Raw genomic sequence first — 19,315 nt, forward strand, 5'->3', positions numbered from 1 at the left:
AATTTCTTTGTTGCATATAATTTTCTATGCTGAGCTTGTTTTGTATATGAATCATGTTATCACTTCCTTCATTGCTATTGTTTTAGTATTTGCTGAATGTTTATGCTGGTCCTCTTTTTTGATGTGAAGGTTTATCATTTTTCTTTGAGGTTACCCTATGATTTATAGTTTTCTTCCCAAGTTTAGGACAGTCTGTTCTATCTTGTAGTTGTCTTGACTTCCCTACCATCTAGAAGTTCTGTAACGATGCAGTTTTTTCCCTCTTTTTGGTTTGTAGTTGTTTTCTTTTGTCAATTGATGTCTCTGGTTCCCTGTTTACAATCCTGTAGGCTTATTTACTTTGGAAACTTTCATAGCTGGGTTGGTTTCTGGGTTATATTATCAAGTGTGTTAATGGTCAGTTGTTGTTGGCTATTGTTGCTTCTCTGTCCAAAGGGCACCCTTTAGCATCTCTTGTAAGCTTAGTCTGGTTTTAACAAACCCCTTAATTTCTGCTTATCTGGAAATATCCTAATTTCACCATCATATCTGAGGGACAATTTTGCTGGGTACATTATTCTTGGTTGGAAATTTTTCTCCTTCAGTGTTTATATATACCATCCCATTGTCTTCTTGCCTGTATGGTTTCTCTCAAGAAATCCGAGCTTAGTCTTACTGGTTGCCCCTTGCAGGTAACTTTTCGTTTTTCCTGTGCTGCTCTCATGATTCTTTCTTTGTCTTTGGTTTTGGTACGTTTGATGATGATATGTGTGGGTGATTTTTTGGGGTTTCACTGGACTTCCTGAATGGATATATTCTCATCTTTCTTCATACCAGGAAAATTCTCTTCCAAGTGTCTTCCTGTTCTGGAATTCCAATCACACGTAGGTTATTCCTTCTGATGGTATCCCACATGAACCTTAGGCTTTATTCATTTTGTTTTGACCTTTATTCTGATTTATCCCTTTCCAAAGAAGTGTTCAGGCATTTGCCTTCAATCTCCCTAATTCTGTCTTCCATTGATTCAATTCTGCTCCTTTGCCCATTCAATGTCTTATGTATTTCTGAAAATTTAGTGTTAATCTTCTGGCTCATCCCCAACTTTTTTAAAAACTGATTTTGTCTTTTGAAAAGTATAGGTCAACTGTCTCATAAAATGTACTACATTCTAGTGTTGTTTGATTGTTTTCTCATGAATCATTTAACCTGTTCCTCTATCTCCTACATTTACTACAAACTGCAGGTTAGGTATATAGTGACTTCAAAATCCCTCCAATGTAAAGGTCTATTTACCCTTTACAAATGTAAATAATCTCTGGAATGATCCTCTTCCTAAAAAATCTTTCATCTACTGGTTTTAGTATCCACTGATGATCCTTACTGAAATAAATTATTATATTAGGTATTGCAAAATGAAGATTTTCCTTTTTCCTTCACTTTTTCTGTATTCACTGGTTTAAAAGTTTTTGCTAAAGAAGACCTTTAATTCTACTTCACCACCTTCACACATACAGTTTTTTTTTTTTAATATCATTACAGACTAATAAATTTTTGATGTATAAATAAGACCACTGGAAAGTCCCAAAAGGCTTTTAAATTTATTCAAAGATGCTCATAATATTACTAAACATGGTAATAAACTGGCAAGCATGTTGAAGAAACAAGAGATTCTTTAACATAAGTAAAAGTGTAAATTAGTACAACCTTTTTAGAGGCAATTTGACTTAAAATCCTACAGATTTAACTTACAAATATATATGCATATATGCACAAAGCATAAAAGTATAAATAAGTATATTCTATACCATTTTTAAGGAGCTTTGGTGGTGCAAAGGAACTCTGCTGGCATAATGGTTAAAGCATTCACCTGGCTGCAAACCAACAGGTTGGAGGACTGAACCCACCAGCCACTCTGCAGAAGAAAGATGAGTCAGTCTGCTTTAATTTACAGCCTTGGAAACTCTATGGGGCAGTTCTAGTCAGTCCTACAGGGTCACTATGAGTCAGAATTGACTCAATGACAATGGTTTGCTTTCTGGTGTTACAGTGGTTAAAGCTTTTGGTTGCACATGAACAGGTAAGAAATTTGAACCCACAAGCTGATCAGCAAGAGCTGAGGTAGATGAGGTAGTCTGTTTCAGTAAAGATTTACAGCCTTGGAAACCCTATAGGGCAGTTCTACTATCCTACAGGGTCATTATGAGTCAGAATAGACTTGACAACAGTAGGCTGTTTTTCTTTTGGTTTTGTTTTTTGGCTTATATCATTTTTAAATACACAAAATTGTAAATAAACTAAGTGCCCATCTTCAGGACACAGGTGAAAGTATGTTGTTGTTGTTGTTATTTGCCGTCGAGTCGGCCCCGACTCATAGCGACCCCTCCTTGGGTTTCCGAGGCAGTATCACTACGGAAGTAGGATTGCCTAACCTTCCTTCTGAGGAGTGGCTGGTGGGTTTGAACCGCCAGCCTTCTGGTTAGCAGTCAAGGGCCTTAGGCACTATGCTACCAGAGCTCCTAGGTGAAAGTATCGTACTTCCTAATGGAGTATAAGGAAGTTCAACAGTTCATGGTATGTAATAATCTTTAAGATACATAATATATCTTGACTTCATCTCCTAGCACTCTGCTCTTTCCTTACTCCATTTTAGTCACACTGGCCTCTCTATGCTTCTTCAAACATCCAAGCATACTCCTATGTCATGGCTTTTATATTTTTCCTTCTACCATATTCACTTGGTTCATTCTCTCATTTTTTCCAGTCTTTGTAATGACAGGCCTACACTGACATCCCTATCCATAACAGTCTTATTTTCCCACCTCTATCATTTTCTAGGAGTCCCCGGGTGGTACATTACATACTCAATTACTAACCAAAAGGTTGATGGTTCAAATCCACTCAGAGGGTGCCTCGAAAGAAAGTCCCAGAGATCTACTTCCAAAAGATGTCAGCTACTGAAAAGTCTACAGAGCATAGTTCTGACCCAAATTGGATTGCCATTAATTGGAAATGACTGAATGGCAACTGGTTTGGTCTGGATGACTCTCTAGTCCCTTACCCTGCATTTGTTTCTTATAGCACTTATTATCTCCTGACATGTTTATTGATTTATCTATTTATTATATGTAACCCCCTACTATAAACTGTCAGCTTCAACAGATTTTATCTGTTTTATTCACAACTATATTCTCAATGCTTAAAATAGTACTTGCATACTAAGTACTCATTAAATATATTTTTTCATACAAATATGTAAATACCATGGTTCACAACAATGTATACATTAATACATGCGTGTATATGCATAAAGTATCTTTGGAAGGGTAATCAAGAAACCAGTTAACAGTGGTTGTCTTCAAGAAGTGACCAAGAAGGGTGAGAGGAACAATGGTTAGAGAAAAACTTACTTCAATGTTTATACTTTATCATACCTCACCTTTTTAACCAGGTATATTCATTAAAGATATAAAAATTAATTTTAAAAAGTTTAATAAAATGTATGTTCCCAAAGCAAATGGAAGATCCTGATTTAATCTACTGCTTCTTTTAGTATTTTCCTAGATTATGTGTTCATGTTACTTAACAAAATTTTTAAGGATTTAACTTTTTATTTGACAGGATTGTTCAATGACCTAGCCAGAAAAGGTTGCTTTCACATAGATACCAGAAAGTAATCACATCATAAATGAATTTAAGATGATTATTTTGCTTATCACATGCTTTTTAAAAGACTAGAAAGAAATATAAAAACATGTTAACAACAATTACTTCTTGTTAAAGCACTAATAGATCTTTATGCTTCCTTAAATTTACCTTTCCATATTAAGCATATATTACTTCTATAATCAGAAAAAAATAAACAACTTTTCTTAAAAGTTCAAGGTTTAAACAGAACAAAGGAAGCAAAACTTTAAACTTAAAAGGACAACTACTTTCTAATAAATATACAAATATTTTCAGCAAATGTGATATTAGTAAAAACTGAAGAGAGGCATTTCAGATACAATCAACATCTCTAAACTAAAATTCAGAAGGTTATATTAGTTTTAAATCATCAATATGTTTTTTTCCTTTTATAAAATTTTATTCTTTCAGTTTGACATAGACAATTCCATGTTTATTTTATAGGTAAGAGACAATTCTGAAAATATGATTTCTTAATATAATTTAAAAAAACTCTAAACTCACTGCCATTGAGTCAGATCCGACTTATAGCGACTTCTCCTTGAGTTTCTGAGGCAGTATCACTACAGAAGTAGATTGCCCAACCTTCCTTCTAAGGAGTGGCTAGTAGGTTTGAACCACAGCCCTCTGGTTAGCAGTCAAATGCCGTAGGCACTACACCACCAGAACTCCCATATGATTTAAAACTAATGATTAATTTTTAATTATTTGAAAACTTTTCATTTTCTCTAGTCTTTTTGTTTCTTCCTTTCAAATTCTAATTGTTAACATTTTAGACGCCTTCATTTGATAGAGGACATACCCTTAAAATAATAATTTTAAAGTTCTTTAAAATTAATTTTTTTTAATCTATTACCATTAAATACAGATACACTACCACGGAAAACTCTTCTGGGAGAATCATAGATTGTAAAGCCTTAAATAATGTCAAACAATTTTGTTTCAGAAATGTGATGTATTACCAGTCTCACTACACAGATAAGTATCTAAGACCTAGAAGGTATGGTAAATTGTCCAAGGTTACCTAGCTATTTAGTGATAAAAGAGAGAGAAAATGTCAGGAAAAAGTTCTGCTTTTTCATTACAGCATTCTTTCTACTACAATTCAAAACAAGTTATCAACCTCTAGGAGGAGAAGTTGGTAGCTAGGTCCACAGTTTGCTGACTGATTCTATGTCCAGAAATTATTTCCATCATTGCTCCTTTGTTGTTCTTTCCCAGATTACAGAAATGTCCTCTGTGTCTGTTAAAACAGCAAGAAATCTAGCAACAGACTCCACCATGGACTCAGCTTTCTGCCAGTAACCCAAACCAAATCCACTGACATCGAATTGATTCTGACTCACAGCAACACCCACTGGGTTTCCAAAGCTGCAAATGTTTATGGAAATAGATTGCCTCATCTTCCTCCCACAGTGAAACTGGCTGGTTTGAAGCACACTGACCTTCTAGTTAGTAGCCAAATGTTTTATCCACTATGCCACCAGAGCTCCTTATCTGCCAGAAGGGAGGAGGAATTCCTTATTGGAAGCTTGTGAAACCAACCCTTCTATACAACAATTGTAGCTCTGAAAATTAGCTACCCTAATTTTTCATGTTTGTGGGTAAAGTCACTTAGCAGAAATTGTATCAGTTAACGCCTGAGTCTATAAAGTAAATCAGAGTACTACTTCTTCAATTCTGTAAAATAACATTTTAAAATTAGGGGTATCGGAAGGAAGATGGGGCAATCTACTTCCGTAGTGATACTGCCTTGGAAACCCAAAGAGGGGTTGCTATGTGTTGGGTCCGATTCAACGGCACACAACAACAACAGTAAAATTACATAAAACAATAAGATAAAATCTTAATAGCATAGTAATAACATAGCATATCACTAGACATAGAGTACTACTGAAAACAAACGTTTCAATAGTCAATTTCAGTCTGAAATTGACCAGAAGTTACTCACATAAGAACATATCAACTGATAATAAAACTGTCTACATCACATAGTTTTTTATTACTTAATCACATACAAGAGTACTAAGGACTATAAATACAGAGCCCTATACATGTCTCATGATTTTAAAGACCACATACCAACAGTTTTTTGCCGCACTATACTCCTCGCCTTTTCAGTTCCTGGAGAACCAGTGGTTGTTGCACTTCTCTGCCTCATTGGGGCTTGGCCAGGCTGATCACGACTCCATCCTCTAGAAAATGACTTGTCAACCGAAACCTTCTGAAATTCATGTCCAACTCCTAGGAATGTAGAATTTCAATTTTAGTATACTGTTATCTGACAAATAATTTCTTCAAATTACATATGTAACCTTCCTTTAGATTCTTAGATGAACTCATAATGAATTATAAAGTAACACCACAAAATATACTTTTAAGCCACCACTTGTCAGTCAGTTTGTTGTACTGTGGTGGCTTGCATGTTGCTGTGAGACTGGAGGCTATGCCACTGGTATTTCAAGTATCAGCAGGGTCACCCATGGTGGATAGGTTTCAGTGGACCTTCCAGACTAAGGCAACTGGGAAGAAGGACAGGGCCATCCACTTCTCAAAGAACTGGCCAGTGAAAACTTTTTGAATAGCAGTGAAACACTGACTGGTATATTACTTGAAAATTTTATAAATAGCCCTGAAACATTCTCCAATGTAATGCCAAAGATAAGCCCCTCAGGTCAGAGGCACTCAAATTACAACTGGGGAAGTCCTGCCTCCTCAAAGTAGAGTCATCTTTAATGACATGGATGGAGTAAAGTTTCTGGGACCTCCATTTGCTAATGGAGCATGTCTCAAAATGAGGAAAGCTACAAACATACATTAATAATCAGAACGTGGAATGTACAAAGTATTAATTTAGGAAAATTGAAAGTTGTAAAAATTAAATGGAACAGATAAAGGTCAATATCCTAGATTAGTGAGCTGAAATGGAGTGGTTTCAGCCACTCTAAATCAGACAACCATATGATCTACTATGCCAGGAATGTCAAATGACAATATAAATGGTGTCACATTTGTCATCACAAAGAATATTTCAACATCTGTCCTGAAGTACAATGCTGTCAGTGATAGGATAATATCCATGTGCCTATAAGGAAGACCAGTTAATACTACTACTCAAATTTACACATCAACCATTAAAGCAAAAGATGAGGAAACTAAAGATTTTTACCAACTCCTGCAGTCTGAAATTGACCAAACATGCAATCAAGATGTATTGATTATTACTGGTGATTAGAATGCAAAAGCTGGAAATAAAGAATCACTGGTAGTTGGAAAACACGGGTTTGGTGATAGAAATGATGCCTGAGATCGTGTGATGGAATTCTGCAAGATGAACGACTTATTCATTGCAAATATATTTTTACAACAATAGAAATGGCAGCAATACACAAGGACCTCACCATATAGAACACATAGAAATCAGATGGACAACATCTGTGGAAAGAGACATAGATACATGGGAAAATTCATTATCTTTGGCCAAAATAAGGCCATGAGCTGACAGTGAAACAGACCATCAACTGATCATAGGCAAGTTCAAGTCGAAGCTGAAGACAATAAAAACAAGCCCTTGAGAGCCAAAATATGACCCTGATTATATACCACCTGAATTTAGAGACCATCTGAAGAACAGATTTGACGCACTGAACACCAAAGCCAGATGAGATGTGGGATGACATCAGCAAAAAGTCATTAAAAAAACAGAAAAGAAAAGATCAAAATGGATGTCAGAAGAGACTCTGAAACTTGCTCTTGAATGGAGAGTGGCTAAAGCAAATGGAAGAAATGACAAGACAAAAGAGCTAAACAGAAGATTTCAAAGAGCAGCTTGAGAAGACAAAGTCAATTGTTTTAATGAAAGGTGCAAAGATCTGGAGTTAGAAAACCAGAAGGGAAGAACACACTCAGTATTCTCAAGCTGAAAGAACTGAAGGAAAAATTCAAGCTGCAAGCTGCAATAAAAAAAGATTCTATGGGCAATATATTGAATGATGCAGGAAATATCAAAAGAAGATGGAAGGAATACACAGAGGCACTGTACAAGAAAGAACTAGTCGATGGTAAACTACTTTGGAGGTGGCATATGATCAAGAACCAATGATACTGAAGGAAGAAATCCATGGTACACTGAAGGAATTGGCAAAAACCAAGGCTCCAGGAATGGATGGAATACCCATTGAGATGTTTCAACAAACAGATGCTGCACTGGAGGCAGTGTTTTTTCTGTTGTACACAGGACTGCTATGAGTTGGAGCCAACTCAGCACCTAACAACAACAACATACTTTTAAGGCTTCTTTGAACTTTAATCCATGTAAAAATCGTATTTATTCTAAAATTGATGCAGAACTGAAAAACTACACCATCAATGTATAAACTATTATAAATGCTCTGCCACCTACTTTCTTAAATAATAGAAATTAAGCATTTAGTTAAGCAAAAATAGGAAATGAGCTAACCAACAGCCATCTTGTGATAAAGGTTACTGAATCTCTAACTGACAATAATAGGCACTTGAGAACTGAATAATCCAGGAAAAAGTAATACAGGTACATATTTATCACCCTGGACAAGAGGTAAATTATAAAATCTGATTCAGATGCAACTTCCAACTTGTTGTTAGGTGCTGTCAGATTGACTCCGACTCATAGTGAGTGAATGCACAACAGAATGAAACACTGCCCAGTTCTGAGCCATCCTCACAATCTTTGCTATTTCCAACTAGTAAATAACTATTAAAAGTACAAAACGCTAACAAACCAAGCATGCAAAAACATGTATTATCAATATAATCACTATGCTAACCGCTCCTTCTCACTTTTTATTAACATTAGACAGATACATATTCACTTTTAGGAAATGCTCTTTTTTTAGTTAAAACTAAAAAAAATGCTATCATTATTCTCCACATAATTCTTTACTATTTTAAAATACAACAGCATGTAATCATCTTCTGTTCTAACAGCAAAAAAAATATGTACGATAAAAGCAACATTTCATAAATTTCCACTCATTAAAACTCATTACATAATTCAATACATAAATTACTCATTAAAAATAAAATGGTTACAATTCTGAATTATCCATTTAACTGTAATTATATATGTATATAACACTTTACTTCTCACCAAAATTGCTATTCATTCTAAGATTCTTATAGAAAACTTTTAAGGTAGCTACATGTTTTACTGCTAGAAATTTTAAGCCCTCAGGGTAACTGAATGAGGGAATAATTTAAGAGAGAACATGACTCTTATCCTCATCCCTCTCCATGGGCTGGTTTCCCCAACCCAATTAAGAAAGGTCATGTGAGGCATCTCTACGAACAGCTCTTACCTTTTCCTTTGTGCTTTTTTTGCTTCTGTTCACTCAGTTTATCCAATGGTAAATCACTGAGATCCAAACTATATAAATTTCTAGCTAGAACTTTAGTTAGCGTCTCCATAGTCAGTGACCATTCAGTAGCCAACTCTTCCCAATAAGTCAATGATGACAATACTGAGAGTAAGTCATCCCAAAGTTCTCGAGAGATGTACACATTTAGATTTGCTTTGATCCAGGCAACTATAAGAGTCTATAAAGATAACCAGAAATAGCAATAAAATACATTTAGTGTGACTTCAACATGAGATATCCAATTATAAAAAATTACCTAGAAACAAGAATTTAAAATCACATAATATCCACATGACCAGTTCTTGGTAGATTAATACTAAAAAAGAGAAAGCCATGCTAACATTAAACGTCACTAAATTTAAATTCACAACTGCCAACTCTGAATACTCTAACCATTAAGATAAATTATCATAACAAATCTCCCTAACGTTGTAATTATTTATCAAGCTGTACTCATATTAAAGAAAATAATTTTTTTTAAGAAATAAAAGCCTTTATACTACTAAGTGTTGAAAATGTTAAAGAGTTAATGATTATTGAACTAAAAAACACACTTACATTTCTAAAATTAAAAATGGGAATCACTAGCTACATATTTTTGGAAATTCTTTAAAATATATATATTTATTTTTTAAAATTACTAGAGACGTGCCTAACTTAATGTGTTTTTGAAAAATTCACGTAAACTGAAGGTTAAAATTTCACTTTAAAGACATTGGAGGAAATAAATATATTCTGTAATAAATCCAATCACAGGATTTAAAGATACTCATAAAAGGGCACAGATTACCGATGATGCAGTATCTCTAATTTGTATCTTTCATAACCTGAGATTTTGTTATTTCTACTAAAGATAAACCCTCCTACTGAAGAAGTCACAAAAAAGGGGGTTTTTCAGAAGCTTAGTTCTAAGAATTTATTAATTCACAAAAATTTAAATATTAACTGTAAAGATGAAAACAAGCAGTTTAGGACACAGAACATTAATAACTAATGTTCTCCTATTCTGTCTTTAAATGTTCAGACTACAAAAAAAAAAATCTGTATTAAACAAACCAAACCCACTGCCACTGAGTTGATTCCAACTCATAGTGATCCTATAGGACAGAGCAGAACTGCCTTATAGGGTTTCCAAGGCATATAAATATAGAAGCAGACTGTAGAGTGGCTGGTGGGTTCAAATAGCTGACCTTTTGGTTAACAGCCAAATACGTTAACTACTGTGCCACCAAAGCTCTTTAATCCATATAGCAAGCTGAAACTTTGTCTTCTTACAGCTTTCACCATTGGGCTAGTTACAACAATGAGGAAATAATAAAAAGGCTAACGAAGTGAAGAGGAGTTTAGATAATAAATGTATCTGGTTTTAAAGGATTATTCACAACCAGTACAGAATGTCAGGTTAAGCTAGCTAATATATGAAAAATAATGGTGGTGGTGGTGGTGGTGATTGTGTGCCATCGAGTCAGACCAGACAATATAATACTAATAATAAATTTGAATGGTTACATTTATGGCCATAATTAGATCTGAAATAATTTTTATCTTTGATATCAAGAACCATTTTTGAAAATTTTTTGTTTTTGGTTTTTCAAACAAATCATAATATATTTAAAATTAGCACTGTATCTTCAAGTTGGAAAACAGAGTATATAATTCCTGCATATCAAACTACCACTGATACTTCAAACCAAGAAATGAACAGAACTCTATAAAGTCTACAGAAGAACATGAACAGAAAGAATCTTGATTATTTGCTACTTTCTTATTTCTGTGGAACAACTTAGAAGAAACAGTCCTAGCAACTAGGGAATTCAGACAACAATCAAGCTGATACTTATGAAGCCATCTGTCAGATGTTTATAAACCATACACATTGTGTTACTGCTGTTATGTGTCATCGAGTCAGACCCGACTCATAGCGACCCCTCCTTCAGTTTCTGAGGCAGTATCACTACGGAAGTAGATTACCCCATCTTCCTTCCGAGGTGTGGCTGGTGGATTTGAACCTCCAGCCATCTGGTTAGCAGTCAAATGCCTTAAGCACTACGCTACCAGAGCTCCCATATATAAGTATGTCAAAGAAAGAAAAGTAAATACATCAGCCAGTCATAAGGCTTTTCTCACAGACTTAATATTTCCTCCACTGTTATGCTAGGTTGTAAGTTTGTACAAGATGGCAATTAACTTATTTAAATAAGCAACATTTTATTTAGCACTAGAAAAGATATTTTAACATGAAATGATCTCTGATTTAAAGTTTACCCAAGTTACAAGTTTAGGGGTCAATGAATCTTTATAAAGGGGGGGGAAAAAAGTCTATTCATCTATCTATCTATTTATTTATTTATATTGCCTGGAAAAGTGGTCCTGCAAGTCGACCTGCCAAGGTCATATTTTTTTTCCCCTGGAACTGTAGAAAAGCTTGTGATGGCATCTTCAGTACAGACTCCGTGACTCTGAGCAACACAAGCAGCATCTGTTCCCTTAAAGTAAAAAGATTAATTAATTTTTCCTTCTTTAAAATGTTTGCTTTTGGTTAATGACTAACTTTCAAATTATTATTTGCTTTAAAATGATATCTCTGGATAACTAAAATATCAAATACCTTTGAAGAAAATTTCAAATTTTTATAAATATTTAAATATTAAAGATTCCATTTTATAAATTTATACTAGTCATTTTCATATCTTTTTTAAGCTACAATATTCTTTCAACAAATAAACTTTTCTAAAAAAGCTGATGAATTAGAGGTGATAATATGGAGAGTGATCTTCTCCACCAATCCCCAAATACAGCAGTAGACCTTAGGGAGTTGTCTGAAGAACGCAACTATAAAATATACTTCTAACTTGATAACTGATCCATCTAATCTATCTTTACAATATGGAAAAGAACCACATATCCAAATCATACTAGGCTTAATTTCAAAACCTAAATGGTGTCTTAAGGGTAATAAATCATAGAGACAATAACCAATCAAGGATCATCATTCTACTGCCCCTGTGCATCCTTTTGAGTTTGGACTGTTTTTTAAAAAATACTTTGTTCTCTTTGTGTTGCCCACTGCAACTGAGTTGATTCTGACTCACAGTGACCCTAATAAGGCAGAGTAGAACTGCCCCATAGGATTTCCAAAGTTGTAAATCTTTATGGAAGCAGATTGCCTCATCTTTCTCCCATGGAGTGGCTGATGGGGTTCAAATTGCCTGGTGAGTTCAAACCACTGAACTTTTGATTACCAGCTAAAAGCTGTAATCACTATGCCACCAGAGCTCCTGTATACTGCAAGTCAATCCTAGTATTATCTTTACCTTTCCTGCTTCCCTTAGATGACTATTACTAAGACATAAAGCTACCTCATTTGTACCTGTTAATTCAGAAACTGACTCAACCACATACGAAAAAGAGGCTGTCAAGGGAACTTCAGTTGAGGTATATAGCCAGGCTAGCAGCCCAAGTCCCTACCGCAGCCTTCTCCTTTCTGTCTATTTTGCAGGCCCATTCCAAGCACAGCAATATGTGGGACATTACAAGTAAAAAATGCAGCAGAAGTGCTTCATGTAACCATAGGTGTCTAGTTTTGCTATATAAAATAATATGTTATTTGTAATCAACTATATATGAAATAAAGTGTGTTGCTGTTGTTGTTGTCATGTGCCGTCAAGTCGGACCCGACTCCAGGCAACCCCTTCTTGGGTGTCTGAGGTGATATCACTATGGAAGTAGATTGTTCAACCTTCCTTCCGACAAGTGGCTGGTGGTTTTGAACTACCAGCCTTCTGGTTAGCAGTCAAGTGCCTTAGGCACTACACTATCAGAAATATGTAGATCTTCCAAATAAATCTTATCTGATTTGTAGTTAAGCCATTAACTAAGTCATTTGTCAGACAACTTTTTCACTTTGTAATACAGTAACAAAGATTTTAATTCTTAAAGAAATTCTTAAAAATTCAATGTAAATATGCATATAGTCTCTCATAATGCAATCACTTAGAAAAATAGGAAAACCATCCTCAAATTGTGCTCCACATAGCAAGCCTCTCACTTTAACCTCACTTACCATCACTGATTCAAAAACAAAAAAAGACTTAAAATAGAACGATTCAATGTAGTAAGCCAAACCAAACCCATTGCCACTGAGTCAATTCTGACTCACAGTGATCCTATAGGACAGAGTAGAACTGCCTCATAGAGTTTCCAAGGCTGTACTCTTTACAGAAGCAGACTGCCTTATCTTTCTCCCATGGAGCCACTGGTGGCTTTGAACCACCAACCTTTTGGTTAGCAGCTAAATACCTTAACCACTGTGCCACCAGAGCTCCTTAATGCATTAGCTACTGGCCAAATAATATCTTCGGCTCTGAAGTCAGAAAGGACATATAGTTCAAATCTCTGCTATGTGAACAAGGACAAATGACTTAATCTCTTTTTGCCTCAGAACTATCCCATAAAAAATAGGAATGTTATGTATCTATCCGATAGGATGTTGCAAGGATTTAGTAAGAAAATGCATGTAAAATGCTTAGAAAAATATCTGGCATAAGGAAGTGGACATGTACCTCTATTAATACTGACATTAAAGTTTTACTTTTAAAATAAAGCCATCATATATCTATATGAGGTATATAAATTAGGCATACCATCTGACCAAATACACTCACTTTTTAAGAATAAGTCTAAGGAGGAAAACTGTATAATGATGTATACTGTCTTCCCCTACCCCAACAACAAAAAGAAGTAACTGTATCTTCATCAATAGGGGACTGGTTAAGAAAATTATGATACACACACACACACATATGAATAAGGAAGTCCAAAAAGAAAAACGAAAAAAAAAACTGATGCATTTGAATTACGCTGTTGGTGAAGACAACTGAATATACCATAGACTGCCAAAAGAACAAATCTATCTAGGAAGAAGTACAGCTAGAATGCACCTTAGAAGCAATGCATCTTAGAAGGAAAGACATGTCTTATGTATTTTGAACATGTTATTAGGAGGGAGTAGTCCCCGCAGAAGGGTATCACCCTTGGTAAAGCAGAGGATCAGTGAGAAGCAGTCCTTCAATGAGATGGACTGATACAGAGGCTGCAACAGCGGGCTCACACACAGCAATGACTGTGAACATGGCACAGGGCTGGGCAGTGTTTCATTGTAGTATACAAAGGTCACACTGTAAGTTGGAAATGATTTGGACCTAACAACAACATATGTATGTATATATATATATATATATGTACACACACGGTTAATACTATCTACTTGTGTATGTGGTCTGGTGAACACAAATGTTCACTCAAAAGGCAAAGAGTGATTGATTACCTCTAGAGAGTGAGCTTTTAGGCAACATTTACTTTTGTTTTTAAACTTTCCTTTGTTATTTAATTTTATAATGAACATGTATAATTTTCATAAAAACTGAAGAGCTTGACTTCCCATCTCTCCCCCAATTCCATTAAACAAATATTTATAAAGTACCAAAAACATATAATATACTATGTAAAGAAAATAACCAGTTAATCAGTATATACTACCTAGAGCCTCCAAATTGAGTGAGGGTAAATAGCCATTTATACAAGTAATTCAAGGATCAAGATAATTTTTACAAGAACTACATAAAAGAATGAGAGGAAGTGAGAAGAAAATTTAACTAAAGATATGTGGAAAGAGGAGGGTGAGATCTTAAGGACAGTTATGACTACAACAGGAAACAACAGCAGGAGTTAAACATTCTAAAGAAAAGTACAGAATATGCTCAGAAAAGAGTAATTTCATTAAGCTGGAAGGCAGAACTCCATCCTTAAAGATAGGCTTGGAAGAGAACTAGAAAAGTAGGCAAGGTCCTGACCATACTTGGCCTAAAAAGTCAAGTTGAAAATGTGGCATTGTATATTCAATCATCTGCTTGTTCATTCATTCATTTACACATACACACAGAAACTCATTAATTCATTCATGTGTGTATGCATTTGTTCACAGACAAAGGCAGGCATAAATCCATCATATTCCTGCTACAGAAAAATAATCCAAGGGGTCTTATAGAAGTGTGATCAAAGATGTTTGAGTAAAGCAGACTGTTGTCATTATGATTATTACATAAAATACTATACATATTCATTCATTCAAAACAGGAACCCCTACTATTGTGACAAGCCCTGTGCACAGATACTCTCCCTCTAAAAATTACTATATTGTCTACATATCTACACAATAAAAAAGAAAAAGATACATAAAAAATAAAATTTTTTTACCAAGTCTTTTTGTCCATTGATACTTGCACAACCATGAACCGGTATATGTTAAGAATGCGTTTACACATATCTGTGTGCTCATCCAGGAGGTATTTGATTTCATTTGCAGGTTCAAGAAGAAATATGTTAGATGAGTTTATGATAAACACCTAAAATGAAAAAAAATCATTAGCTATTAATTACGGAATTTCAGTGACATAATTCTTATTTAAAGAGAAATAAACTTAGATGCTGACAACAAGGTAATCTATGGAGAACTTAAAAGGAAGACTGTGCATTAATTCCAAACCTATTTTATCACCAGTTTGAACTAATTAGACTGTGTATTTTTGTGTTTACCTAAACAAATATACTGCTAACCAGAAGGCTGGCGGTTCAAACCCACCAGCCACTCCTCGGAAGGAAGGTTGGGCAATCCTACTTCTGTAGTGATACTGCCTTGGAAACCCAAGGAGGGGTCACTATGAGTCGGGGGCGACTTGACGGCAAATACCAATACCAGACAAATATAAAATTACTATGAATCACCTAAGGAAAACAGACTAAGTGTAAAAGTCCCATTTTCCAAAACTAAAAGCTTTAATAGAGTAAGTTTATCGCTAATCTAAAATGAAAAGGACAATGAATAAACACAACAATTTTAGGATAAAAGATGATACTAAAATCAAGAATTTTCAGAACAAACTGTTCAAAACGTTTTATCCTTTTTTTCATGTTCATTGGTTATATGTGTTTATTTACTTTGATGATGAAAACTCAAACTGCATAACGAAATCACATTATTACAGTACTACAAGTGAGGATTCATCAATATGTATCTGGAAGTAAAACAACTGTATTTTGTTATACAGCATAAGGATTATGAGTATCAAGTTGTTACAATGACTACAGCTGCATGCAGGCTCTCAGGTACACTTGGGAGGAATAAAATATTAAGTCTGTTGTGAAGGCAATGGTGGTTCATGGTAGAATTCTTGCCTCCCATGAAAGAAACCTGTGTTTGATTTCTGGCCAAGACATCTCAACTACAGCCACCATCTCTCTATTAGTGGAGTGAAGAGGTTTCAGCGAAGCTTCCATACTGAGACAGAGCAGGAAAAAAAGCATTGTGATCTACTTCCAAAAATCAGGCTATGAAACTCCTACGTACTACAACAGTCCAGTCTGCAACCAGTCATGGAGATGGTACAGGATCATGCAGTGTTTCATTCTGTTATGCACGGGGTTGCCATCAGTAGGAGTCCCATCTGATGATAGCTAGTAACAACAACAACATACTCATAACTTTAACATAAATCCCCTGGGGTAACTACATAGCAATACAGTTGCAAAATCATGTGAGAAGAGAAAATCAAGCAAATTTTCTTACTGTGTAAATAGATGATTCTGTAAGTTTACCAATACTGACCAAGAAAAACAAGAGAAAGGCACAAATAAATAATATTAGAAATAAAATGAGGACATAACTATAGATCCAGTAGAGGATTTAAAAATCCCAATTCAATGAATGGCAAAAAAATTATACTTTTAATGAGATGGATTATTTTATTATACAAAAATGTAAATTGCCAAAACTGATTCAAGAAGAAATAGGAAAGATCCATATATCTATGTGTTCTGGTTACCCAGTACCACTTTGACAAGAATATACCACAACTGGGATGGTTTTAACAAACAGGAGTTTATTCTCTTACAGTCTGGAGCTTCAAGTCTGAGTTCAAAGTGCCAGGCTCTAGGGGCTGGCTGAAAGCCCCTCAACCCTTGGCTTCAGCTCTGCCTCCTGCTCCCGGCCCACTGAAGCTGGAGGCTTTTCTTCACTCAGCTGCTGGCTGCTGAGGCTGACAAACCCGAGATTGACAAGTAAAAAGGCACAGTTTCAATGTTAACCAAACCACACAGCAGGCCATTAATTCAAGTCCATTGAAAGTCCCAAGGTTGGCAGAGCATGGCAGCCTGATGAACAACGACTCAGCTACATGCAGGGTTCAAGCATGCTATAACTTACAAGACCATTCCCAAAACTGCTTCTTATATATGGGAAGCAGATCACATCTCTAAAGCAGCTACTAAGGTGCTCACAGACTCTATTATGGAGTTGATTGCGTCTCATCATGGGGAATACTACATCCAGCTGCCCAGCTATACAACCAGGCCCAGCCAAGTTGACACACAAATTTAACTACCATGCTATGTCATGAAAGAAACTGAACCAGATCACAATCTCCATGATATGACCTACCCCTGAATAAAAGACCAAGACACCTTTACTGTACAGGCAACTTACACAGTTTTCATGAATGCCTATCTTATAAAGGTGTTTCAGAAACAAAAAGAATCCACAAGAAAACTACTAGAGTTGATTAATGAATTCATCAAAGTTATAAAAGATCAACAAGTACACAAGGTCAACATACAAACACACCAACAATGTGCAATCTCACATGGAAAATAAGGAAACAATTCCACTGACAATCACATCTAAAAGCATGAAATACGTAGTAATAAATTTAACCAAGGAAATGAAAGATTTGTATATTGAAAACTCCAAAGTATTATTGAAAGGAATTAAAATCTTAAAAATGGAAGGGCATTTCACACTTACGGATCACAGAACTAAATACTGTTAATTTCTCAAAAGTACCTAAAGCAATCTACAGATTCAATGCAATCTCCATAAAAAGTCCAATACCCTTCTTTGCAGAAATGAAAAACTCAGTCCTCAAATTTATACTTAAGTACAAGGGACCCGAAAAAGCCAAACAATTGTGAAAAAGAAGAACAAAGTAGGATTCACACTTCCTAATCTCAAAACATAATATAAAGCTACACTAATTAAATAGGAGTAGCATACTGCCTAAGGCACTTGACTGCTAACCAGAAGACTGGCAGTTCAAACCCACCAGCCACTCCTCAAAAAGAAGGTTGGGCAATCTACTTCCATAGTGATACTGCCTCGGAAACCCAAGGAGGGGTCGCTATGAGTCAGGTCTGACTCGGTGGCACATAACAACAATCAAAATAGTATTGACAAAATGATAGATATATGAATCAATGGAATGGACTGAAGAGTCCAGAAATAAACTCAAACATCCATGGCCAAATGGTTTTCAACAAGAATGCTAAGTCCATCCAATGGGAAAGTATAGTGTCTTTAATAAAAATGGTGCTAGTACAACTGGATTTCCACAAGAAAAAGAAAAAACCTGGATCCATATCCCAAATCATATTAACTCCAAATGGATCAAAGACTTAAATGTAACAACTACCACCACAAAACTCTTAGATGACAATATAGGGGTAATGCTTTGGGACCTAGTTTTCAATAAGAGTTCTTAGATATGACACTGAAAGCACAAGGAATAAAATATAACACAGACAAATTGGAGTTAATCAAAACTAAACACTATGCATCAAAGAATTTATTAACAAAGTTAAGAGACAACGTTGGCAGACAATGGTTCTACAAGTGTTATTTGTATGATCTGTAAGAATTTTCAGGCCCCAGTTGAGCTGACAAGGGACAAGGCTGTAGTCGCTTCTTGGTCACAGCCAGCTACACACAGGGACAGAGTAGTTGAACCGGTGAGCTCAACAACAGTCGCAGGGGACATCAAGTTCAACTGGCATAATATACTACACAAAACATTGTTCCACCTCCTACTTTGGCAAGTAGCAACTGGGATCTCAAAAGCCTGCAAGCAGCCATCTCCTCATCCAGAGCAAAGAAGAATGAAGAACACCAAATATTCAAGGAAAAAATAAGTCCTAGTAACTGGTATGCCATGCGATCCACAGCCTATATGACTATGGGACCAGAAGAACTAAATGGTGCCTGGCTACCACTGTCAACCACTCGAAGGGAGATCTGGATAGAGAGGGAGAACAATGTGGAACAAAACTCAAAATCATTTGGAAAAAAAAAGGGGACCAGGTTTGCTGGTCTGATAGAGCCTGGAACCACTGAGACTATGGCCCCTACCTTCCCCTCAGGTCTGGAACTG

General features: G+C 35.5%; 1 protein-coding gene across 1 annotated transcript in view; it reads right to left on the bottom strand.

Annotated features, from left to right (window-relative positions):
* The window catches only part of RALGAPA1 (Ral GTPase activating protein catalytic subunit alpha 1), a 343,304-nt gene that overhangs the window by 180,820 nt on the left and 143,169 nt on the right, over window positions 1–19,315 (bottom strand). Inside the window, exons 13-16 of the mRNA XM_007938553.1 lie at window positions 15,315–15,463; window positions 11,416–11,545; window positions 9,000–9,237; window positions 5,746–5,907 (exon numbers count right to left, since the gene is read on the bottom strand). Coding sequence (XP_007936744.1) covers window positions 5,746–5,907; window positions 9,000–9,237; window positions 11,416–11,545; window positions 15,315–15,463 — 679 coding nt within the window. The remainder of the gene's footprint in view (window positions 1–5,745; window positions 5,908–8,999; window positions 9,238–11,415; window positions 11,546–15,314; window positions 15,464–19,315) is intronic.

This window comes from Orycteropus afer, unplaced genomic scaffold (genome assembly GCF_000298275.1).
Source record: "Orycteropus afer afer isolate SDZICR_OR568_19922 unplaced genomic scaffold, OryAfe1.0 scaffold00051, whole genome shotgun sequence".
NCBI classification, from domain to species: domain Eukaryota; kingdom Metazoa; phylum Chordata; class Mammalia; order Tubulidentata; family Orycteropodidae; genus Orycteropus; species Orycteropus afer.